This window comes from Garra rufa, chromosome 24 (genome assembly GCF_049309525.1).
Source record: "Garra rufa chromosome 24, GarRuf1.0, whole genome shotgun sequence".
NCBI lineage: Eukaryota > Metazoa > Chordata > Actinopteri > Cypriniformes > Cyprinidae > Garra > Garra rufa.
Window position 1 is genome coordinate 14781681 of NC_133384.1, and position 26848 is coordinate 14808528.

At 32.6% G+C, this 26848-nt stretch overlaps 1 protein-coding gene across 1 annotated transcript in view; it reads left to right on the forward strand.

Moving 5' to 3' along the window:
• The first annotated feature begins 793 nt into the window (after positions 1-793).
• Positions 794-26848, forward strand: part of stau2 (staufen double-stranded RNA binding protein 2) — a 124929-nt gene continuing 98874 nt past the window's right edge. The window contains exons 1-5 of the mRNA XM_073830546.1: positions 794-953; positions 4090-4297; positions 8462-8592; positions 10255-10414; positions 12251-12386. Coding sequence (XP_073686647.1) covers positions 4099-4297; positions 8462-8592; positions 10255-10414; positions 12251-12386 — 626 coding nt within the window. The 5' untranslated portion in view covers positions 794-953; positions 4090-4098. The remainder of the gene's footprint in view (positions 954-4089; positions 4298-8461; positions 8593-10254; positions 10415-12250; positions 12387-26848) is intronic.

Genomic DNA, 26848 nt, shown 5'->3' on the forward strand with positions numbered 1-26848 from the left:
CAATAATGATAGTAAAAATGGATTAACAGAATTGATTTTAGAATCCTTAATATTATCTATTAATAATACTAATATTAATAATGCATATTATTTAATATCCATGTAATATATATATTGCATGTAATGTATATTTATTAACTGTGTGGGGGGGTGTTATACATATATATGTATCATATTTGTATATCTGTAGTTAATTATACTGTAATATTAACGCTTAATTTGTAATATTATATACAGTATAATAGGGTGCTTAATATTATATATATATTAGAATGCTTAATATTATTTATTATCTATTATATATTAATAATAATGAAAAATGCATATACATTAGATGTATTTAATATATTTTACACACACACGCATTAAGTATTAGTAATATAGGTAATATTAAGTATGTTTTCTTAATATTCTCTCTTATCATTAGATATTTAATATTCATTGTATAGCATAGGCTACATAAACTAGGTATATACATTTATGTGTGTTGTATTTATACTACACATCAAGTAATAATCGTATTTCTATATTACATGTAATATACATATATTTTTTTAGCAACGTATATCCTCTGTAAATTAATAATCAATATAATAGCCTGTTAAATACGTGTAAAAAAGTCGTGTAGTATCCTATGGTATTTAAATGTACAGTGCATGAATTCATCCCTATTCCCTAGTCGGTATCAGGAAGCCGGACTGTGCCATCTGTGCGACAGAGGAGGGGTGCACTCTTTTCGCCATCCTCAAAGAACTAAGTGCAATATTGACAAAAAACAAAGTAAAGGTAAACCTAAAGCATAAACACCGCAAATCAGTGCCGGGCCGTCGTCCAAGTGCACTATTTTTAGAAAAGCACATGTTGTTCATATGTTGGTTTGGACCTGATACCATCAGTTCTCTTTAGTGTTTGCCAATGTTGGAGGTGTAACTGGGGTCTGGCCCTGGACGAAGGTAAACTATTATTCTTAAATGCGTTGCGGTTTGAAGTAGCGATAAATTCAGGATTGCACTTGAAACTGCGTTCTGTCGTTTGGCGGTTCGATGGCAGCACAGGCAGTGTGCATCGATGAGATGTGAGGGGTATTTAGTCGTTCAGCCATGATGTCTGCACATTCCCAGCTGAGTTCAGACCGGTGGCCTGTTTGCTGGAAAGGAAGCTTGTGTTTCAAAACCCCGATTAGGGCTTGAGACAATCCTAGCCGAGTTGATTTGAATGTTTCAAGGACTATAATATATCCCAGTATCGTGGCTTGGTAATTAAAAGAGACCTAAGAAAATGACACCATCAGTGAGTGCATAGACATAGGGACAACTGGGAAGAGAGTGACCTCACTTTTGAGAGTCAGGTTTACAAAGAAAGCTGTCTTCTCATCCACTGCACTAATAATCTCCATTATGGATCCCAGTGGTCAAATGCCACTCCATTGGCTTGATTCTGACTTGCTTAAAGTCCATTATTTGTCACATTGGGTTTAATGATTGATTTTTAATGATTGCATTTATATTATGTGAAAATGTATGGAACTAGGGAAATATCAGGCGATTTTAAAAGGGTAAGTGCCAGGTCTGGAAAAATCTTAAAGGTTATTGTAAAAGTCATGGAATTTGTTAGCAAATTTATGTTTTTTTTTTTTTTTTGCTGTAGGTTACTATAGGAAAACATAAATATTAAATGTATGGTTTTCTTTAATCATCTCTAAAGTGTTTCATTCATTCATTTGGTTTTTAACGTCCGTATGTTATATCTATAAAAGACTGGAAAAGTAATTACATTTTGTTGGTTGAAATGTATGGAATTATGTATTCGTCATATTTGATGCTGGTTGGCAAACAGTGACATGAACATATATAGTCAAAATGAACATATCAAATCGTTTATTAATAAACAGTTACCTAACAGTCGCCATATTAAGAGCTGAAGATATATTCATCATATTTTTCAATAATTTATTTCAATTTTTAAATTTTACATTTTATGGTATGTGTGTTTTGTTTGTTTATGTTGTATTTTTACTACCAGTCAATTTTTAAAGTTCATTTTTATGTTCTTTTTTTTTTAAAGAAGTCTCTCCTGCTCTCCAAGCCTGCATTTATTTGATCCAAAACACGGAAAAAACTGTAATATTGTGAAATATTTTACTATTTAAGTAACTGCTTTTTTTTGTAATATATTTTAAAATGTGGTTTATTTCTATGACCAACGCTAAATTTTCAGCATCATTACTCCAGTCTTCAGTGTCACATGATCCTTCAGAAATCATTCTAATATGTTGATTCGCTGTTCAAGAGTTATTACTATTATTATTATTATTATTATTATTATTATTATCATCAATATTTAAAACAGTCGAGTACATTTTTCCAGGATTCTTTGATGAATAGAAAGATGCAAAAATCAACATTTTTCTGAAATAGTCAGTGCAATTATTTATATATATATGCTTTAAATTGATCAAAAGTGATGATATGCTGTTGAAGTGCTGTTCTTCTGAACTTTCTATTCATTAAAGAAACCTGAAAAAAGTTTTGTTTTCAACACAATAATAATAATAATAGATGCTTTTTGAGCAGCAAATCAGAATATTAGAATGATTTCTGAGGATCATGTGACTGGAGTAATAATGTTAAAAATTTAGCTTTGAAATTACATGAATAATTTGTATTTTAAAATTATTTAAATAGAAAACAGTTATTTAAAAATGAGCCTGGATTATTTAATTTTTTGAAATATTTTTACTGTTTTTTTTTATGTACTTTGGATCAAATCAAAGCAGGCTTGGTGAGCAGAAGAGTTTTAAAAAACAAAACAAAAACAAATCTTTTGACTGGTAGTGTATGAATTCAAACATGAACATTTCAAATTCTTTTCTTAATAAACATTTACCAAATTTTCAACACATTAAGAGCTGATAGTATATTCATAATTTCTCACACATATAACAGTGTTATTTTAGTATTATTTATACAATATTAAAGGATTTCTATATATATCTTTAATTAGCTTGTCTTTTCAGTTTGCATTTTAATTAATAATATTTATTTTAGTAAATAATTTATTTTAGTAATATTTATTTTACATTTTTATATTCTATTTAGCTTTCATTTATTTGATTTTTACTTTTATTTGGTACCTTAGCTAATTAAAAAAAAAACATCTTTAAAGCTTATTTTAGTTGGGTATAAGTTATGTTAAAGTTACAATTTTTATTTCAGCGATGAAAACTATTTGAATTGTTGTTTTAGTTTTGTGTTTAGTTAACAGTAGCAACAATACAGTCATATTTCAGTGTGATCGTATCCATTTGTGGTTGTTGAGTTTAAATACACCTCCGTTATGAAAGTAATGCTTTCTTTTGTGTTGCACTTTGTCGAAGCAGCCTTTTTGTTTGACATCTGTTTAGACATAATACTGATATGACAGCCTGCCAACGATATATATGTGACCCTGGACCACAAAACCAGTCTTAAGTCGCTGGGGTATGTTTGTAGCAATAGCCAAAAATACACTGTATGGGTCAAAATTATCGATTTTTCTTTTATGCCAAAAATCATTAGGAAATTAAGTAAAGATCATGTTCCATGAAGATTTTTTGTAAAATTCCTACTATAAAAATATCAAAATGTAATTTTTGGTTAGTAATATGCATTGTTAAGAACTTAATTTGGACAACTTTAAAGGTGATTTTCTCAGTATTTAGATTTTTTTGCACCATCAGATTCCAGATTTTCAAATAGATGTATCTCGGCCAAATATTGTCCTATCTTAACAAACCATATATCAATAGAAAGCTTATTTATTGAGCTTTCATGTGATGTTGACATCTCAGTTTTGTAAAAATTTAACCTTATGACTGGTTTTGTGGTCCAGGGTCACATTTATTATTTTTGTCAGACTTTGAGTTGCAACCTTTTCTGTTTCAAAAAAATAGTGTGCATGGCTTATCCATTCTGAAATGATTTCATGGCCTTGACCTGGCCTTGTCTGTCCTGTAATGAACTGGAAAGGACATTTTATGTGTAGACTATAAAACTAAAGCCTTGACATTGAGAAAGATTGTTTCATGTTAAATCATGTTGTTTTTAACAGCGATAGAGCATGGCTCAAGTGAAAGTGCAGACATCAGCCCCCTTGTCTGGACCTGGCCTGACGGCCGTTGCGCCCGCTGTGGCCATGCCCAGCCCAGGAGCTCTGGGTCTGCAGCCCACCATCAATGGCACAGTGCCAGCCACAACGCCCACCTGCCCCAGCCCTGCCTCTGGCTTTGTGGACTCCACTGTACCAGCCAGCCCATCAGGTACGCTGCAGACATGCAAATCTGTTGCTCTTTGCCAACGTTTATAGCGGTAATGCTGGTTTCAACCGCTGACATAATCTGCCGTGGACGTCTTTTATCCATTAAAGCCAGTTGCGAAACCGTTTCAGTTACTAAGCCAATTATGTTTGGGAAAACAAAGAAAAACAGTGTATGTTGTATTATGTCAGAGGGATTCTGTTTATGACTTAATCTAAACTAACTAAATTGAATAGGCCAGTGTGATGTAAACGTCTGATCGTAATATACATCAGTCATAATGGTTAACATTTATAAGTCAGTTCTGTGAAATGACATTTTAGGTTGATTTTTAATATGATTAAATGACAAAATGAACAATTCCAGTGGACCCAAAGTATTTGGACCCTTAAAATGTTCAAATGTGATTTGTTAGATAGCAAAATAAAATAATAATTCGTATTTAAAAAGCAAAAGTAGCTAGCTAGTTGAAAAGACTATCAGAACTGTCACACTGTTTTTTTTTCCAATTTAATTCTCTTTTATCTATTAAAAGTAGCCATTTTTTTTCCATTGAGAAAACACAAAGCCTTAAATTAAACACCCAAGACATTGTGGATGAATTTGCCAAAATAATTAAATTAAATTACATTATTTACATCTAAAATGTTAGTAGTGAGTAGTTTTTTTTTTTTTTTTTACTTTCTTTCTTTTTTTCCGTTGTGCCAAGAGTGTGTTTGCATTAATACCAGTAATCTGGTAAATATGGCAGTGTTTTAGTACCATAATATTTTTAGAATAAAGTAAAAATTACGAGATTAAAATTATGTTGCATGAATAAAGATTATCGAAAAAAAAAAGGTCTGTGTCGGTTAACTGACTGATTTATAAAAATAATAAAACAATGCTGGCAAAGTTATATTGCTGCCATTTCTGAGGTTAGGTTACAAGCCATTTTATTGATCGATTACATGAGATCTTCGTTTTTATGAAGTTCTGATTTTTTTTCAACGTGTCTTCAGATATTTTTTCCTGTTTATTTCTAGTAGAAAAGAATTAAAAAGTGGAAAAACACATTTGTTGTTTGTATTTCGTGATAACGTTCACAGAATTTAAAAACTACGATTTGTGTTATATTTAAAGTTACAAAACTCTTATTGCGATTATTAGGTGGCTGACATGCTAAATGTTAAATATTATTTCCAAGCATTTAATAATAAGCGTTTTTTTTTGTATTCTGCAAAATGACAGTAGCTGCGTTTGTATAAAACAAGAGAAAGCAAGTCTGCGATACCAGGATGACATTTTTATTTTATTTGCCAAGCAAGCACAAAGCTTCCACAAAGAAAAGAAATATTCCGACTGCAGTTTTTACTATTAGTAAAATCTATTAGTTTTTACCGGTTGTTATAGAGGAATAACATACCTCAGAATGTTGTGACCGACCAATCAGAATTGAGTATTCCACAGAGCCATGTAATAAATAGACATTAAATGTTCTCCAAGCATCAGCAAAACAGCTTGTGAATAGTCATGTAATGTGATTTACCTCAGAAAAAAAATTACAGTAATGAGCTTTGGAGCCCACATTAACCTATAACCTATAACATTTGTGGGGGCCATATTTTTTACATACGTGACCCTTGAACACAAAACCAGTTGTAAGTAGCACAGGTATATTTGTAGCAATCACTAACAATAAATTGTATGAGCTAAAACTATCGATTTTTCTTTTATGCCAAATATCATTAGTATAATAAGTAAAGATTATGAAGACATTTTGTAAATTTTCTACAGTAAATGCATCAAAATGTAATTTTTAATTAGTAATATGCATTGCTAAGAACTCCATTTGAACAACTTTAAAGGTGACTTTCTCAATATTTAGATTTTTTTTGCACCCTTCAGATTTTCAAATAGTTGTGTCTCGGCCAAATATTGTCCTATCCTAACAAACCATAGATCAGTTGGAAGCTAATTTATTCAGATGGTGTGTAAATCTCAATTTTTTTAAATACCTTTATGACTGGTTTTGTGGTCCAGGGTCACATGTGGTCACTGCATTGCATTATACAAAGTAATGTCATGAAGTGATTATCTTCAGTCATTTAGTCATGTTATTTTAAGCAGGCTACATTGTACTTTTCTTAACGATGAATATAGGCTAAACCAGCCTTCACAATGAAAATGAGATTTAGAAGGAAAAAAAGACATATTTGGGTGGTGTAATATTATAATGAAATGTCATTAGTCACATATAAAGATGACCCATGTTATTTGAATGACTAAAATACCCTAAATAGACAATAATAAGCAATAATAATTTACCGGATCAGAAACGGGCAGACTAGAATCAGTACCAACATAGTAGCAAACGATAAACAATAAAAACGGCAAAACAAAATTTATAAATGAATCCAAAATTTATTTTAGCCTACTCCTAAATGTTCAGACTTTCGATTAATAATTACTTAGTGTTATTTATTGTTTGCTACTGTGTTGGTATTTTTATATTCTGCCCGTTTCTTAGAAAAAAAGAAACATATGATTCGATTTCTATTTCTATTCTTAAACCTTCTCTATTCTTTTTATCTTTTGTATCTTTTTTTCTTTTTCTTTTTTATACAATTAACAAAAAAACACTAGCTTGCTCTATTCTTTTTCTATTCTAGCCGTTTTCTTTTTATTTACTATATAATTAAAAAACCTTGCTACATACACTGCATTAAGCTAATCTGAAACTTGTCATAGCACTTACATAGCATTGCTCTTTTGTTGATTTTGATTGCTTCTATTGTCCTCATTTGTAAGTCGCTTTGAATAAAAGCCTCTGTTAAATGACTAAATGTAAATGTGATGAATAAAACTATTTTTGATTACCCTGAGTTTATTCGTGTTGTTCACTTATTTAAATGATAAATTATATAACTAAGCAAATTAATAATTCATCACATGAAACTGTGCGCTTGGATTTGTTGCGGCATTCATCCTGTGAAGTGCGGTGAATTATTATTGCTCATTATTGTCTACTTAACATAAAACAACAGGACAAACAACATGACTCTAGACATTACTTTGTGAAGACAGTGGCATATTACAGTGACACAATACGTTTTTTATCCATATAAATCCCCCTTTTAGAAAAGAGGGATCATACAAAATGCATATTATTGTTTATTTAGTGCTGACCTGAATACTGTATTTCACATAAAAGATGTTTGCAATAGTCCACAAGAGAAAATAATAGTTGAATTTATAAAAATAACCTGGTTCAAAAGTTTACAATCCCCTTGAATCGTGTGAATAGTTAATAGTGTGTTGTTACCTGAATGATCCACAGCTGTTTTTTTTTTGTTTAATGAGTTGTTCATAAGTCCCTTGTTTGTCCTGAACAGTTAAACTGCCTGCTGTTCTTCAGAAAAATCCTTCAGGTCCCACAAATTCTTTGGTTTTTCAGCTTTTTTTAGTTCATTTGAACCCTTTCCAACAATGACTGTATGATTTTGAGATCCATCTTTTCACACTGAGGCCAACTGAGGAAATCATATGCAACTATTAGAGAAGGTTCAAACACTCACTGATTGAAGATTTGAAGATCTGGGTAAATTTCTTATTTTGTCTTCTGGAAAACATGTAACTATCTTCTGTAGCCTCTGAACGCCAGTACTAAATGAAAATAATATGATATTTAGGCAAAATAAGAAAAATATACACACATTCATTCAGTTCAAAAGTTTTCACCCCCCAGCTTTTAATGCTTGTTCCTTTTTTTTCTTTTGAAGCATCAGAGAGCGTTTGAACCTTGAGTTCCTCAGTTGTCCTCAGTGTGAAAAGATGGATCTCAAAACCATACAGTAATTGTTGAAAAGGGTTCAAATACACAAAAATATTTGAAAACCAAAGAATTTGTGGGACCTGAAGGATTTTTCTGAAGAACAGCGGGCAGTTTAACTGTTCAAGACAAACAAGGGACTCATGAACAGCTGTCACATTTAATTTTTGGGTGAACTATCCCTTTAATGCAAGTTTTAATTTCTATAAAACTAAATCTTACTGATCCCAAACATTTAAATGGTAGTGTACCTGTATTGTGTGCTGTGTATAGCTGTTTTGGAATCATTTGTATAATACTTTGAAAAGCTTGACATGCATTTGTTCATTCTTGCCTGTGTTCAAACTTTCTGACAGGCCCTCCTCAAGAAAACATGGCAAACCCTAAAGAGAAAACTCCCATGTGTTTGGTGAATGAGTTAGCCCGTTTCAACAGGATTCAACCTCAGTACAAGTTGTTGAATGAGAAAGGGCCTGCACATGCCAAGGTACCGTTAACGAGGAACTGTGATAAAGGTTATTGTGTTTATTGATTAAAAATGCATTGGCTTGAGCTAATGGTAAAATACATCCTATTTATATATCTTCATGATACATTGATTAGCTTTGCACATCCTGAAGGGAAATGCCAGTGCTTGCAGGCAGCAAGGAATAGTGTAAAATTCTATGTAAGCTTTGAGAAGCTTTGCTCTTGTCATTAAACTGAGCACACAATAATTAACATAAAGGAGAAGTTCACTTCCAGAACAAAAATTTACAGATAATTTACTCACCCTCTTGTCGTCCAAGATGTCTTTCTTTATTCAGTCGATAAGAAATTATGTTTTTTGAGGAAAACATTCCAGGATTTCTTTCTATATAGTGGACTTCTATGGTGCCTGTGAGTTTAAACTTCCAAAATTGAGTTTAAATACAGCTTCAAAGGGCTCCCAATCCCAGCCAAGGAAGACGGGTCTTACCTAGTGAAACGATCGGTTATTTTTAAAAAAAAATGACAATTTATGTACTTTTTAACCTTAAATGCTCGTATTGTCTAGCTCTGTGTGAACTCTGGTTCAAGACAGTTAGGGTTGAAAAAAACTCCCATCTCATTTTCTCCTCTAACTTCAAAATTGCCCTACATTGCTGTTTTACATTTTGTAAATGTTTGTAAGTGTTAGATCTTTGCATGTACATTTTGTAAACACTTGGTCGGTACTTCTGCAGCAATGTAGGATGATTTTGAAGTTGGAGGAGAAAATAAGATGAGAGTTTTTTTCTACATAAACTACCCCTAAAAAACAAGCATTTGAGGTTAAGAAGTATATCAATTGTAATTTTCTTTAGAAAATAATCAATCGTTTTGCTAGATATGACCCTTCTTTCTTGGCTGGGATCATTTAGAGCCCTTTGAAGCTGCATTTAAACTGCATTTTGGAAGTTCAAACTCTGAGGCACCATAGAAGTCCATTTTATGGAGAGAATTCCTGAAATGTTTTCCTCAAAAAACATAATTTCTCATTGACTGAAGAAAGAATAACATGAACATCTTGGATGACAAGGGGGTAAGTAAATTATCTGTGAATGTTTGTTCTGGCAGTGAACTTCTTTAATACAAATATTTAAGCAGATAGTTTAAGGCATGTTTATAATATTCGTCATGGAAGAGCTCAAATCATGTCATTCAAGACAGTTATTTCCGTTTAGATCATTTCAGAAAAGTAGGTTGATTGCTGCCAAAAGCCTAAATCTGTTAAAAAAATGCTTGGTAAGTAAGGGATAATGTACAATCATTATTTCAAAATAAACCCTGACAGGGCATTCAGGATCTTTTATCATCTTAAAAGCTTTTATTTTGCGATAATGACTTGCTGACCATACATTTTCCCACTTATCACATGTCTGCTTGGCAAATATATAAATACATGGACATGAAATATTGATTTGAGTTGAAGTTTTGTTGTTTCACTTTAGTTGAAAACTTTCACTATGTTATGCTCTAAAAAGCAATCAGCCTATCTTTGCTCCTGGATTATTATTTTAAATTTTTATGATTTTTATGCTATTGTGATTTTAATTCCTTTTTATGTACAGCACTTTGAATTACCATTGTGTATGAAATGTGCTATATAAATAAACTTGCCTTGCCTTGCCTTGGATTGTGTGTGCAGATCTTCACGGTGCAGCTGTGCTTGGGGAACCAGGTCTGGGAGTCAGAAGGCAGCAGCATCAAAAAGGCTCAGCACTCTGCAGCTACCATGGCCCTGACAGAGAGCGTTCTCCCTCGGCCTCCTCCCCGCTCGCCTAAAGCCGACAGCAACAGCAACCCAGGTACATGGCTCAGGGGCACTATGACTGGGAGTAATATAGTGCAAAGTACAGGAGCTTTCTTCAACCATGGTATTATAGGTCAACTAAATGAAAGGGTATAACCACTAGAAATATTTAGCCAAATGCTAAATCAAATCAAATCAAATAATTAAAATTTGTTGAATCAGGAATTCCTCAAATTTATGTAATTTATGTGAATACTCTCCAAGATGGACATTTTGACATTATTTTGTATACAGGATTCAGTAAATTATCTATTGTCAACTACTTTTAAGTTTTCCGTTGCAATTTAGCAAATTCCCAGCTTATTTCCATTAATTCTTGTTAATTCCCAATAATACAAGTTAATTCCCATATATTCCTGTTAATTCTAATGGAAGGTTTCTTCGTTACCTTGCTCGTCTTCCGAGAAGACGTTGCTCTCAACCTACCACGAGTGACAGCAGTATCCTTTAGTTGACTAGTCAACTTGTCTTGCTCAATATGTATGCTTTAATCAGAGAAGCAGAATTGTCACAACTTCATAAATTTATAAAAAATAAAAAAAAGTACATTGCATTAGTTTTCATACCCTTAACTAAGTTCTTAGCTGAAGTGCCTTTACAGCCTCAAGTCTTTTTGGGTATGATGCAACAATATTTGCACACCAACATCTGCCAATTATCTGCCATTCTTCCTCTCACCTCTTCCCCCCTGTCAAGCTCTGTTAGCTTGAATGGGGTCTGGCAGACATTTTCAGGTTTCTCCAGAAATGTTTGATTGGGTTCAAGCCCAGGCTGTGGCTGGGCCACTCAAGGACATGCACAGAGTTGTCTGTAAGCCACTCTTGCTGTGTGCTTAGGTTCATTGCCCTTATGGAAGGTGAACCTTCTGCCCAGTCTGAGGTTCTGAATGCTCTGGACTGGTTTTTCATTAAGGCTATCTTTATATTATGGTGCATCTATCTTTTCTTCTACTCTGTTGAGTCCCTCAGTCCCTGCAACTGAAAACAGCCCCACAACATGAGGCTGCTACCAGAATTGAGGTTTATCAGAGCACAGAATCTTGTTTCTCATAGTCTAAGGGTCCTTTAGGTGCTTTTTTGCAAATTCCAAGTGTGTTTTCATGTGTCTTCACTGAGGAGAGGATTGAGTCTTGCCATACCACCAATCTGGCGGCACACCACCCAGATTGGTGGTGTGCCGCAGTGATGTTTGTTCCTCTGTAAGTTTCTCCCATCTGCATATATGATCATGGAGCTCAACTAGAGTGACCATCAGCTTCTTGGTCACCACTCTAACCAAAGCCCTTCTCCGTCAATTGCTCAGTTTGGCCTTTAGGCCAGCTCTTGAAAGAGTCATGGTTGTTTCACACTTCTTCCATTAAGGTTAATGAAGACTACATGCTTCTGTGAACCTTCAATGCAACAGATTTGTTTCTGAACTCTTCCCTAGATGTGTGGATTGATGCAATCCTGTTTCAGAGCTACTTTTTTTTTTTTTTTTTTTTTTTTTTACCTCAGGGCTTGGTTTTTGCTCTGATATGCATTTTCACCTTTTAGATCTTTCGAAATCATACCCATTCATTTGAATTTGCCACAGGTTAACTTCACTCGAAGTGTAGTGACGTCTACAAGCAGTATGAATGCTCTTGAGCTAAATTTCAACTGTCCCAGATATGGGTATGAATACTTATGCAATGGAATCATTTAAGCTTTTTTTTTTTTTATAAATTTGCAAAGATGTTAAAAACATGTTTTTTTGCTTTGCCATTAGGCTACATGGAGTGTAGACTGACGTCAATGTATATAACATGGGATGCATAACATGGGATCCCTTATCTATTTCCTTTTTGCAGGCAGCATCACTCCTACGGTGGAGTTGAATGGCTTGGCCATGAAGCGAGGGGAGCCAGCTGTCTACAGACCCCTGGACCCCAAACCCATTCCCAACTACAGAGCCAATTACAACTTTAGAGGAATGTTCAACCAGAGGTACGTCATTCAACCCGTCAATATGGCTTTTTTTAGGACCTTAATGTCTCTAAAGCATATTAGTGCTGAAAGTTGATATAATAATTCTTTGTTTTTACCTGGAACACACATTTTCATAAATGCTATGGTTCTGGTAGATGTATTGTTTGGCCTTGCTGCCACCTAGTGGTTTTAATGATATAAGGTCAAAAACGCCAGTAAAATGATATCAGAGTGGCTGTCAAAATAAAGTCTGATTTTAGAGATTGACCAGTGTATTCAATATTTTAATAATAATGATGATGTCTGATCTGTGATTTTGTACAGAGCTTTGATTGATAACCTATGGGAATGTAAAGAGAAATTCATTTCATTACCATTAGATGGCACTATTGCCCTATTTTTTACCTCAGCCCTTGTGACTTAAGACTTTGGCTTCACTTACCAATTTTTTAACGCTAAACATCAAGAGGCAACCCAGCACACTAACAGAAATGCAAAAGTAAACATTGTCCTTAATATGAAATATTGAAATTGATTAATATTGCCATGTGTTTGGATAATGCTGTGACGTGTTTCAGATCCCACTGCTTTCTTTTGGAAAAACTGAGTAGTCTTCTTTTAAATGTTTGGTTTCTAAATGTATTTTCAATTTTGATGGTTTCTTGTTCTTGACAGCCAATAATTCACAGCACACGTTGTGGTCACCACAGATTTCAAGTGAACTTGTATTTAATGTAGCCTGGGTAGTATTTTGTTGTACCTTGAGTAGTTTCGCTCATGGTTTTTGAAGCTGAAGGCATGCTAGCATCTGTCCCTTTTGAGGTGTGCTGCAAAATATCAAATTAAATACTTATTTTTAAAGATTCACTACACAATACGTGAATTTTTAGCATTTGAGGGCACATTAATCTCAGCATCTAAAACATCTAATTTATATTTCTCAGTCTAGATATTTGTTAGTCAGGTTAATTCCAGCTAAACCAACAAGGATGAAAAGAAACACGCCAACACTGACGTGTACATGAGCTAAAAAGTACAACGAGAATCAATGTTGACGCTAATCGGAAAACTACACTACATTACAAGAAGCACATTACCCCTTAATCCCACTGTCATTTGAAGCTTTTATTTAAACATTTGCTTTCGATTGAAGCTCAATGGACACTGTGAGAACAAAGACGGAGTGAGAAACCTGAGTCTTGTAATGCTAAGATCTCAACCTGATATCAAAAAGCGTTAAAGGGCCTGCGCGTAGTGAGTTTATGGAAAAAAATGTATATATGTTTCTCCGCTGCGCATCTAGAATTTCTATGATGTAGTCTTTGAAATAGTAATACAACAAGGAGCCAAAGTAAATCGGATCCTCTGTGCGATTACATCATTTTGGTGCTGGAGACCACCGTGGGGGACTGTTGTAGATGTTAAGGGTGTTGCATGTGAATTATACCCTTAAGTCTTTTGCCCTCTCCTCATTCAACACCAGATCCTCTCAGAGGTGTTATAGGCCTTACATAATTTAAACACAGATTTGCTAAATTACAGCTTTCTAATTTATGGTTTTATTAAAATATCGATGGTGTGTCTGTACTTTTACATTATGGAGAAGAATAATGGCATGGCTGCGGTGAATCGAGGGATTGTGAGACTGAGAGCATTGACTGATATATATATGAACATGTATGCTTTAATCAGAAAGGGTATTGATTGGCAAAAATGTATTTGATTTATGCAGCGGTACTTAAAGGGTCATATCTTTAGGAATCTTTAATATATATAAAAAGATAGACTGAGTTCTGAAAATCAGAGTAAGCCTAGCTTTTGTAGACAGATTAATATATTTAAATATACTATGACTTGAATCGGCCTGTCAAGAGACATGGTGAATCTAGCATATATACTAGGGCTGGGAAAAAAATATATATAGAGTTGAATCTATTCTCATTTTTATGAAATGATATTAATTCTTAAATTCCAAGAATTTATTTGTCTAGTCTGTTTTCAGTCAATATATGGAACATTGTAGTCCATCTCCCATCCAATAAATCACTGTAAGCTTTGTACTTTACTTTTGATATGAAACGGTCTCAGATTTCAAATTTTGCCAATTTTATTACAATATTCAAACAATAATTGTTGTTTTGGCACTGTTTAATGTGGTGACAGATTGCTGTAGCGCCTCAGTTCAAGAGAATCATCTTCACTTTAATATAAGTTTTAGCATGAAATAAACATGAATAAACATCCGAAGTTATGTTAAAAGAGAGTACAACTTACCGAAATCTGTATCCTGTCTCATCTTATGTAATCTTATGTAATTGCACCAACGGACTCTTGTGTATTTTACAGCATTAGTTGAGAAAATTTGACGCGCACTGATCTATCCAAAATAATCAATATTAAATGTAATCATAAATTGAATCGAACCGCAAGCTTGTGAATCTGAATCGAATTGTGAAATTTGTCAAAACCCAGCCCTAATATACAGTGTGTCACAAAAGTGAGTACACCCCTTACATTTCAGCAACCATTTTAGTATATCTTCTCAAGGGACGATACTATGGAAATGAAAATTGGATGTATTTGAGAATAGTCAATGTGCAATTTGTATAGCAGTATAGATTTGTTGTCCCCTGAAAATTACTCAACATATAGCCATTATTGTCAAAATAGCTGGCAACAAAAGTGAGTACACCCTAAGAGAACTTGTACAAAGTGTCAATATATCGTGTTAGCACCATTGTTATCTGGCACTGCCTTAATCATCCTGGGCATGGAATTGATCAGAGCTGCACAGGTTGTTGCTGGGATCCTCTTCCACTCTTCACAGAGCTGCTGGATGTTAAACACATGGTGCTTCTCCACCTTACGCTTGAGGATGCACCACAGGTGCTTAATAGGGTTCAGGTCTGGAGACATACTTGGCCACCCCATCAGCTTCAGCTTCCTCAGCAAGGCAATTGTCATCGTGTTTTGGATCGTTATCATGTTGGAAAACTGCCGTTCGGCCTAGTTTCTGGAGGGAAGGCATCATGTTTTGCTTCATAATGTACAGTACATAATGAAATCCATGTTTCCCTCAATGAACTGCAGCTCCCCAGTACCAGCAGCACTCATGCAGCCCCAGACCATGATGCTACCACCACCATGCTTGACTGTAGGCAAGACACAATTTTCTTGGTACTCCTCACCAGGGCATCGCCACACATGCTGGACACCATCTGAGCCAAACAAGTTTATCTGATAGTCCCATCAGGACATGGTTTCAATAATTCACGCTCTTCAACAGGTTGTCTTCAGCAAACTGTTTGCGGCCTTTCTTGTGAGCCAGCTTCAGAAGAGGCTTCCTTCTGGGACAACACCTATGAAAACTGACTTGTTGCAGTGTGCGGTGTGTGGTCTGAGCACTGACAAGCTGACCTTCTACTTCTGCAACCTTTAAAGCAATGCTGGCAGCACTCATCCATCTGATTTTTAAAGCCAGGTTCTGCACCTGACGCACAGAACGAGTGCTGAACTTTGTTGATCGACCCCTGCAAGGCATGTTCCGAATGGAACCCATCTTGGAAAACCTCTGTATGACCCTGACCACTGTAGTGTAACTCGGCTTCAGGGTGTTAATGAACCTCTAATAGCCTTGGCCATCTTTGTGGAGAGCAATAGTTATAATTCTCAAATCCTCAGAGAGTTCTTTGCCATGAGATGCCATGTTGAACATCCAGTGGCCAGTATGAGAGAATTTTAACTGCGCTAATAGAAGATACACAAGTTTGTATGGTCCTGTCAAGCAGACAAAAACATAAACATTATGAATAGGACATGTGGCTTTGCATGGTTAAACAACATACTGCTGGTATCACTGAACGTTATATTAACTCGTGGGAACGCCGTATTATGTTGTGGCCGCGAGATAATTTTTGAGGTAATTAAAGTTTAATGCAGTTTAAAGGTTGAATTTAACATATTTTATTTTGTCTAATTAATAGACTAGCCTATAATTACTATTGTGTTTCATTGAGGAATGAATCATTCACATAGTTTCATTTGTAAATAAAAATTTAACACTCATTTATCATCACACAAATACAATCATAAAGTCAAAGCTTTATTGGCATAATTGTCAGGCGTTTACAAAATATAGCCCTAACCAGTTATTAAAATACTAATAGCCTAATATTAATAATAATAATTTATACAATAACTGGTTAGGGCTATTTTTTTGTATTTGTGTATTGCTTTACCCAATTGACATTCTGTATGTGTTAGTATTTGCTAGCATATATTTTGCAAATACTGTAAACGCCTGACAATTATGCTAATAAAATTTTGACTTTATGATTGTATTTATGCCTGTGTGACACGAGTTAATATGACGTTCCCGCAAATTAATATCTTGTGGCCATGACAAAATTAAGTGAACCGAACATGTCCCCTCCTGGTCGCCGTAGTTTTTTTTTTTTTTTTTTTTTTTAAATGGCACTTGTTCCTGTGATTTTATTCGTCAGCAATCATTGTAATATGCTATTTTTTATTATCAATGTTGAAAACAGTTGTACTGTTTAATATTTTTGTGAAAACTGTGATGCTGTAAAAACTGTCAACTGTTTTACATTAACTCATCTAAATAAGTTGAGCAATTTTAGTTATACGAGATTTAACTTGGTTCAAAGCCAATGTAATGTTATATACACTACAAGTCAAAAGTTTTTGAACAGTAAGATTTTTAATATTTCTTTTAAAAGAAGTCTCTTCTGCTCACCAATCCCGCATTTATTAGATCCAAAATAAAAGAAATGCTTTCTATTTAAATATATTTTAAAATGAAAATTATTCCTGTGACCAAAGCTACATTTTTCACCATCGTTGCTCCAGTCTTCAGTGTCACACGATCCTTCAGAAATCATTCTAATATGCTAAATTACTGCTCAAGAAACACTTTTTATTATTATTATTATCAATATTTAAAACAGTTGAGTACATTTTTTTTTTCAGGATTCTTTAATTCATAGAAAGATCCAAAGATCAGAATTTATCTGAAATAAAAAGAATTTGTAACATTATACACTATATTCCAAAGCTTGGAATCAGTATAATTTCTTTTTGAAAGAAATATAATTACAAAATGTAATACTTTTACGTAGCAAAGATGCTTTAATACAGCAATAACAGCATATTTTCAAATAGCATTTTCAGGCCCCTATAAAATTTGTATAAGTTTTATTTTTTTCCAAATTCCGTTTTCTGCTTTAATTAGATTTTTAGATGTTTAATTTTAAAGATTAAATGTAATATTATTAATCAAAAATGCATATCTAAGTAACTGAAAAGATGAAACTTACACAATTTAACAGCAATTTATTTTTTAAGTACAAAGATTTAATTTTTAAGGCCCTATGAAATGTGTTTTTTTTTTTAGTTAAATCCATTTTTTTCTTTTTAAAAATTTATTGATTTTTTTTTTAGTCAAAAAGCCTGTCTAACAGCAGTTAATTAAAAGTTTAACCAAAATTACATTTTTTTTTTAAGCCCTATGAATTTTATTTATTTTTTTCCCCTCAAATTATATTTTTTTATTTTTTATTTATTTGCAAATTCCAATTTATCTTTTGAAATGTTTCTGGATTCTTTTTTTTTTTCTCAATATAATGCTTTAAATTGATCAAACATGATGATAAAGATATTTAAAATGTTACCAAATAATGCTATTTCAGATAAATGCTGTTCTTCTGAACTTTCTATTCATTAAATAAACCTGAAAAACATTCTACTCGGCTGTTTTTAACATAATAATAATAATAATGTTTTTGAACAGCAAATAAGACTATTAGAATGATTTCTGAAGGATCACATGAGTGGAGTAGTGATGCTAAAAATTCAGCTTTGAAATCACAGAAATAAATTACATTTTAAAAGACATTAAAATAGAAAACAGTTATTTAAAAAAAAATTCAAAATGTTACTATTTTTGCTGTACTTTGGATCAAATAAATGCAGGCCTTGTGAGCAGAAGAGACTTAAAAAAAACCATTAAAAATCTTACTGTTCAAAAACTTTTGACTGATTGTGTAAATTGAAATAACTCGCACAACCTTGATTATATTTAAAGTTAGCAACTGAAATTATGTTTTTCAGTTGAAATAGGTAAAAATAAATTGCAGTGGAGGTTAAAAGACTAATTTATTTGAAATATAAATATTTTGTACAGTTATAAGTGTCTTAACCATTGATTTTAATCAATTTTATGCATCCTTCCTGGATAAAAGTAAAAAAAAAACATACTGACCCACACTTTTGAATGGTAGTATATACTTGGAATATTGATGATTTTGAGCTTTATCAACTCACTGTTCGCATCCTCTCTTACTCTATCGAGACTAATTAACAAAAGCATCTTTTCTGAACCGAATCATGTAACTCTTCATTATCCCAGCTTAGGTAGACTTTGACCAAATCTGCACTCTCATCCTGGCTCAGCTTATCCAATCACGTGTGGATCTGAGTGGGAATTGAGCTGCCGTCAGGTAGCATCACACGATTACCTCATTTATCCAGGCTGTTGCTCTTTACGACTAACATCAGGCTTTGTGTCCCTAGCAACATCTTCCTTGGGGAGCGCCTGCATTCTTTCAGAGTCGAAATTTGGATGGGTCTTTTCCGGGACGACCTCACCTTCTCTCATTTGGGCATGACAGAACCGATGCGTCGGTGTTTAACTGTAACAATAATGAGGATAATTGCTGTCGAGCCTCTCCAGTGATATTTCCTGGTCTGATATTGAGCTGGGGCTGAAAAGACTGGAAGCTCAGAGGAAGAGAGTTTGCAGAGTGGAGGTGGATATGCGTCACTGTCTAGGCCAAATCAGCACCTTGGTTTGTTTCGATTGCAATAAAGATAATGGATGTGGCTCTGGGGTACGGTTGGCTCAGTTCTAGATTTTGCCGTCATTCAGGTATCCATAGTAAATACATACCTGCATACAAACAGATGGTAGGTAGGCCATTAAATATGCATGCTAGATTTGCATATCAAATAAATAACTGTTTACTAAACTTGTAGGCTAATTGAAATATATGAATGAATTTAAGGGTCCCATGATGAGTAATTATCACTTAATAGTGTATGATATTTATTTAGAGAGATGTTATCAGAATTTTTGTGTCTGAGCAGATTTTCAAATTACATTTTCAGGGCCCTATGAAATGTTTTATTTTTTCCAAATTCCATTTGAATTAGATTTTTTTTTGTTTAATTTTAAAGATTAAATGTAATATTATAAATCAAAAAATATGTCCAAGTAATTGAAATTATGAAACTTACAGAATTTAATAGCAATTTATTAAAAGTTTAACAAAAATGAAAATTAATTAATTTTTTATTATTATTTAATATTCAAGACTAGGTTAATTTAAGTTTTCTTAGTCAAAAAGCATGTCTAACAGCAGTTTATTAAAATAATAACAAAAAATACATTTTAAATCCCTATAAAATGTTTTTTTATCAAATTATTATTATTTTTTTCCAAAATTCCATTTTGTCTTTTTAAAATTTTCTGGATTCTTTTTTTTCTCCCTTGATTTAAGTTTTCAAGACTAGGTCAAATTTAAATTTCTTCAATTTACTAAGTCTCTACCAAAATCACTTATTTAGTTATTCATTATTTTTATATAAATTTTTGTATTTACATTTTCTATTTTTATCATTTTTTATTTATTTGCAAATTCCATTTTTCTTATGAATTTTTTTTCTGGCTTTTTTCATTTAAATTTTACAAGACTAGGTTAAATGTAATTTTTTAAACAGCATGTCTAATAAATTTAAATCATGAAACTTACACAATTTAACAGCAATTGATTCAAAGTTTAACAAAATTTACAGTTGTACAGCCGTATGAAATTTCTTCTTATTATTTTTTAATTCCATTATTTCTGGATTCTGTTATTATTATTATTATTGTTATTATAATGATATATGATTTGCCATGCGCGCTTTGAAGTTCCGTTCTGAATCAAACGATTCGCGATACATGCTTTGAAGTTCCGTTCTGAATCAAATGATTCACCATGTGCACTTTGAAGTTCCGTTCTGAATCAAATGATTCACAATACATGCTTTGAAGTTCCGTTCTGATTCAAATAATTTGCGATACGTGCTTTGAAGTCCTGTTATGAATCAAATGATTCACCATGTGCACTTTGAAGTTCCGTTCTGAATCAAATGATTTACCATACATGCTTTGAAGTTCTGTTCTGAATCAAATGATTTACCATACATGCTTTAAAGTTCTGTTCTGAATAAAATGATTCGCAATACATGCTTTGAAGTTCCGTTCTGAATCAAATGATTCGCCATACACGCTTTGAAGTTCTGTTCTGAATAAAATGATTCGCAATACGTGCTTTGAAGTTCCGTTCTGAATCAAATGAATCGCCATACGCGCTTTGAAGTTCCGTTCTGAATCAAATGATTTACCATACATGCTTTGAAGTTCTGTTCTGAATCAAATGATTCGCAATACGTGCTTTGAAGTTCCGTTCTGAATCAAATGATTTGCCATGCGCGCTTTGAAGTTCCGTTCTGAATCAAACGATTCGCGATACATGCTTTGAAGTTCCGTTCTGAATCAAATGATTCACCATGTGCACTTTGAAGTTCCGTTCTGAATCAAATGATTCACAATACATGCTTTGAAGTTCCGTTCTGATTCAAATAATTTGCGATACGTGCTTTGAAGTCCTGTTATGAATCAAATGATTCACCATGTGCACTTTGAAGTTCCGTTCTGAATCAAATGATTTACCATACATGCTTTGAAGTTCTGTTCTGAATCAAATGATTTACCATACATGCTTTAAAGTTCTGTTCTGAATAAAATGATTCGCAATACATGCTTTGAAGTTCCGTTCTGAATCAAATGATTCGCCATACACGCTTTGAAGTTCTGTTCTGAATAAAATGATTCGCAATACGTGCTTTGAAGTTCCGTTCTGAATCAAATGAATCGCCATACGCGCTTTGAAGTTCCGTTCTGAATCAAATGATTTACCATACATGCTTTGAAGTTCTGTTCTGAATCAAATGATTCGCAATACGTGCTTTGAAGTTCCGTTCTGAATCAAATGATTTGCCATGCGCGCTTTGAAGTTCCGTTCTGAATCAAACGATTCACGATACATGCTTTGAAGCTCCGTTCTGAATCAAATGATTCGCCATGTGCACTTTGAAGTTCCGTTCTGAATCAAATGAATCGCCATACGCGCTTTGAAGTTCCGTTCTGAATCAAATGATTTACCATACATGCTTTGAAGTTCCGTTCTGAATCAAATGATTCGCAATACGTGCTTTGAAGTTCCGTTCTGAATCAAATGAATCGCCATACGCGCTTTGAAGTTCCGTTCTGAATCAAATGATTTGCCATGCGCGCTTTGAAGTTCCGTTCTGAATCAAACGATTCACGATACATGCTTTGAAGCTCCGTTCTGAATCAAATGATTCGCCATGTGCACTTTGAAGTTCCGTTCTGAATCAAATGATTTGCCATGTGCACTTTGAAGTTCCGTTCTGAATCAAATGAATCGCCATACGCGCTTTGAAGTTCCGTTCTGAATCAAATGATTTACCATACATGCTTTGAAGTTCCGTTCTGAATAAAATGATTCGCAATACGCCCTTTGAAGTTCCGTTCTGAATCAAATGATTTACCATACATGCTTTGAAGTTCCGTTCTGAATCAAATGAATCGCCATACGCGCTTTGAAGTTCCGTTCTGAATCAAATGATTTGCCATGCGCGCTTTGAAGTTCCGTTCTGAATCAAACGATTCACGATACATGCTTTGAAGCTCCGTTCTGAATCAAATGATTCGCCATGTGCACTTTGAAGTTCCGTTCTGAATCAAATGATTCGCCATGTGCACTTTGAAGTTCCGTTCTGAATCAAATGATTCGCCATGTGCACTTTGAAGTTCCGTTCTGAATCAAATGATTCGCCATACGCGCTTTGAAGTTCCGTTCTGAATCAAATGATTCGCCATGTGCACCATGAAGTTCCGTTCTGAATCAAATGATTCACAATACATGCTTTGAAGTTCCGTTCTGAATCAAATGATTCGCCATGTGCACTTTGAAGTTCCGTTCTGAATCAAATAATTTACGATACGCGCTTTGAAGTCCTGTTCTGAATCAAATGATTCACCAAACGCGCATTGAAGTTCCGTTCTGAACCAAACGATTCACGATACATGCTTTGAAGTTCCGTTCTGAATCAAATGATTCGCCATGTGCACTTTGAAGTTCCGTTCTGAATCAAATGATTCACGATACATGCTTTGAAGTTCCGTTCTGAATCAAATGATTCACCATACGCGCTTTGAAGTTCCGTTCTGAATCAAATGATTCGCCATGTGCACTTTGAAGTTCCGTTCTGAATCAAATGATTCGCCATGTGCACTTTGAAGTTCCGTTCTGAATCAAATAATTCACGATACGCGCTTTGAAGTCCTGTTCTGAATCAAATGATTCACCAAACGCGCTTTGAAGTTCCGTTCTGAACCAAACGATTCACGATACATGCTTTGAAGTTCCGTTCTGAATCAAATGATTCGCCATGTGCACTTTGAAGTTCCGTTCTGAATCAAATGATTCACGATACATGCTTTGAAGTTCCGTTCTGAATCAAATGATTCACCATACGCGCTTTGAAGTTCCCTTCTGAATCAAACGATTTATGGTTCGCACCTTAAAGTCCTGTTCTGAATCAAATGATTCACCATACGCGCTTTGAAGTTCCCTTCTGAATCAAGAGATTTGTGATTCGCACCTTAAAGTCCTGTTCTGAATCTAATGATTCGCAATACGCACATTGAAGTCCTGTTCTGAATCAAATGGTTCGCGATATGTGAATGAAAACTTATAAATTTGACAGTATTTGAAATTTGCTAAATTATAAAATTGACTTTTTTCTACTACATACCACACAACCCTAGACTAAAGAGCCGAGACGGAGAGAAAGAAATATAATTTTGAAACCATGACCTTCAGAATGAGACTGGTCTTTTATGATAACAAACAATTGTTTCATTTTTAGTCGAGTGCTTTTCTTAGCTCATTTTTGGCACTTGCTTCAGCTTTTTTAGACTCTCTGAGGGTACTGGGAAATCAAATGATGATTTATGTTTGTGGCATGGCTGTTGGCAAGATAAGATGGTGAAAGTACGGTGCTTTTCTCAACATGTACTCCCTCAACCAATCACACTTTTGCTACAAAGAATGCATTGTTTGCAGTCAGTACACTATCTTTCCTGTTTTCAGGATTATAATGTTTCTCATCAAAACGAGTTTTGTTGAAGGGGAAATCTTCATTTACTGGAATTGATTTATCTTTCCCATAACATTTGAGTCATATTTTAGGAATGATGTCTGTCACCGTCAGGCATGCCAAAGATAAAGCCGGTGACCATGACTGCCGTTAAGATAGACAAAGATGGACCCTTATGCCCAAAATAGAACTTTGCACAATCAAATCTGCCTCACAGGCCTTACAGAAAACCTTGATAAATGGTAATGTATTTTATTCAACATTTCTATTTAATATTTAATTAAATGTTTCAAGTCTAATCAAACAACTACTTGATAAATAAAAGTCTGCAGTGCAGGAATCCAGACCTTTCCCAGACATTAATTTACTAACTAGGCCAGCAATAGCAGTGAAATTTCCATTAATATCTGTATGACGTCAACATTAATAATCAAGTAATTTCACACATATTCATTAACCAATGGCCAGTACTGTAATCTTATAAAGGCCTACCAAACAGCACTTTAGAGAATCCATTAAGCATTCCAGCAATATGATGTCTGCGTCCAGACGTACATACAGAAAGCTGCCAGAATCCACAGTTCATAAACGATTTTGTAAAAGTGCTGTTATTAGGGTGCTGGACTTCCTCTCATGAGCAGCTGCCAGAATAATCACTTATCTACAAATGACCCCGGCCCTGCTTCTGTTCGATGCCTTCAGGCAGAAAACTGTGTCAGGAGAACAAATTGCCGGTAACTTATAAAGCAAAGGTTTATGTGAAGCGCTTGGGTTACTGTGAAATGGTGCTATTCTCTAACTTTAATTTTAATGTAATGTGCTTTTAATGCCTTATGGATCACTAGTTTGTTTTTAAAAGATTTTCTTTTAATGAAGAGCAAAAGTCGCTGCTGAAATGCTTGGGTTTGGAAATCGTTGCCAGGATGTTGCTGTGTGATTGCTAAGGTCGTCTAAGTGTATTTTTTTTTTGTATTTGGGTAATTGCTATGGTATTTTAGATGTTTGTGAGTTATATTTCAGTCTCTAGATATAATATTCAGTGTAATTTTAAAATGTATATATTTATTTTGCTGGTTTTATCATTTGGCAGATGAAATTTGTGTCTGGAAAAAAACTGAACACATAACAAACTGACTTAAAGTAAATTGAGGCATTATAATATTTATAAGCATTAGTGATGCATTTACAGTTTTATTTTTGTATTATTTATATACTGTTATAGTTTTCATTAATATTTTCAGTTAGATTTTATTTTTATTTTTTATTTAATGTTTAATGATTTTTCATTTGCATTAGTTCAATTTTTAGTGATTGTAATGTGTTCTTGTCATTTTTTTAAAATCTGTTTTTTAATTATTACTTCTTATTTATTGCTATTTTTATTTTAGTTTTTCTTAGTTAAATATTACTGTTTCTGTAAATAATAATATTACTGTTTGTATAAATAATAATATTTCCAGTTATTAGTTTTTGCAGTTGAACGTAAATAATCAGTGTTATTTTTGTATTATTTATATACTGTTATTTTTTTTTTATAATATTTTGAGTTAGATTTTATATTTATTTAATGTTCATTTTTATTAGTTTGTTAGTAATTGTGTTATGTTGTTGTCACTTTTTAAAATGTTTTTTAATGTCTTTTTTTATATATTTATTACAAATTTTGTTTATTAATTGATTTTTTTAAATATTACTTTTTATTTTTTTATTTATTTTTTTTATTTTAGTTTTTGTTGGCTGCTGGCAATTCTAGCACTAACTTAAATAACCAGTGTTATTTTTGTGTTACTTATGTACTGATATAGTTTTTATTAATATTTTGAGTTAGATTTGAGTATCATTTTGATTGGTTTTAATTTTTAGTGTGTTATGTATAATTTGTTTTTTATTTATATATTTTTTAATATTACTACTTTTTTATTACTTTTTTTTATTTATGTTTTATTTAAATATGACTATTTAGGTTTATTTTTATTTCAGTTTTAGTTTTTATTTATTACCAGTTCCACTTTCAGTGTTATTTTTTTTTAACTATTTATGTACTGTTATAGTTTTTTATTAATATTTTGAGTAAGGTGTTATTTTTATTTTTTAATTTAATGTTAATTTTTCATTTTCAGTAGTTTAATTTGTGATAATTGTGTTATGTATTCTTGCCATTTTTAAAAGAAAATATATATATTTTAAAATATTAGTATTTTATAACTTTTTTAATTATTATGTTTACATATGACTGTTTAGTTTAATTTATTTTATTAGGTTTATTTATATTTAATTTTATTTATTTCCAGTTAGAAATTTTACAAATTCAATGTATACTGTTATAGTTTTTTTTTTATTAATATTTTGAGTTAGATTTTATTTTTTTATTTAAGCTACATTTTTAGTAATTGTGTTGTTTTTATTTTTTTATTTATTTATTTTTAAATTATATATGTTTTAAATATTAATATTTATTTAATATTTTTTTTATTCAAATATTACAGTTTTTATGTCAGTTTTATTTTTTTACTTAACAATTTTAGCCCTTCAATGTAAATTGCCAATGTTATTTTTGTGTTATCTATATACTGTTACAGTTTTATTCATATTTTGAGTTGGAATTGTATTTAATGTACTATGTATTTAATATTCAATTTGTATTGTGTTTTTGTCTTTTTTAAATATCTTTATGTTACTATTTATTTATTAATATTATAGTATTAGTATTTGTTTTTAGTGTTTTTGTAGTTGTAGCAATCCCAACTTAAACTACCAGTGTTATTTTTGTATTATATATACTATTATAGTATTTATTAATATTTTGAGTTAGATTTTATTTTTAATTTGATTTAATATTCATTTTTCATTTTCATTAGTCATTCAGTTTATTCATTTATTTTTTCATTGTGTTGTGTTCTTGTCATTTTTTAAATTTAAATGATTTATTCTTATTTTATTTTTTTTATATGACTATTTGTTTATTTTTATTTTATTTTAGTTTAAGTTTTTATTTATTTCCAGTTAGTAATATTAGCACTTCAGCTTCAACTAAATGATCATTGTTAATTTTGTATTATGTGTATACTTGTATAGTTTTTATTAATATTTTGGGTTAGATTTAGTTATTTTTAATTAATGTTAATTTTTCATTTTCAATTGTAATTTTTAGTAATTGTGTTATGTGCTCT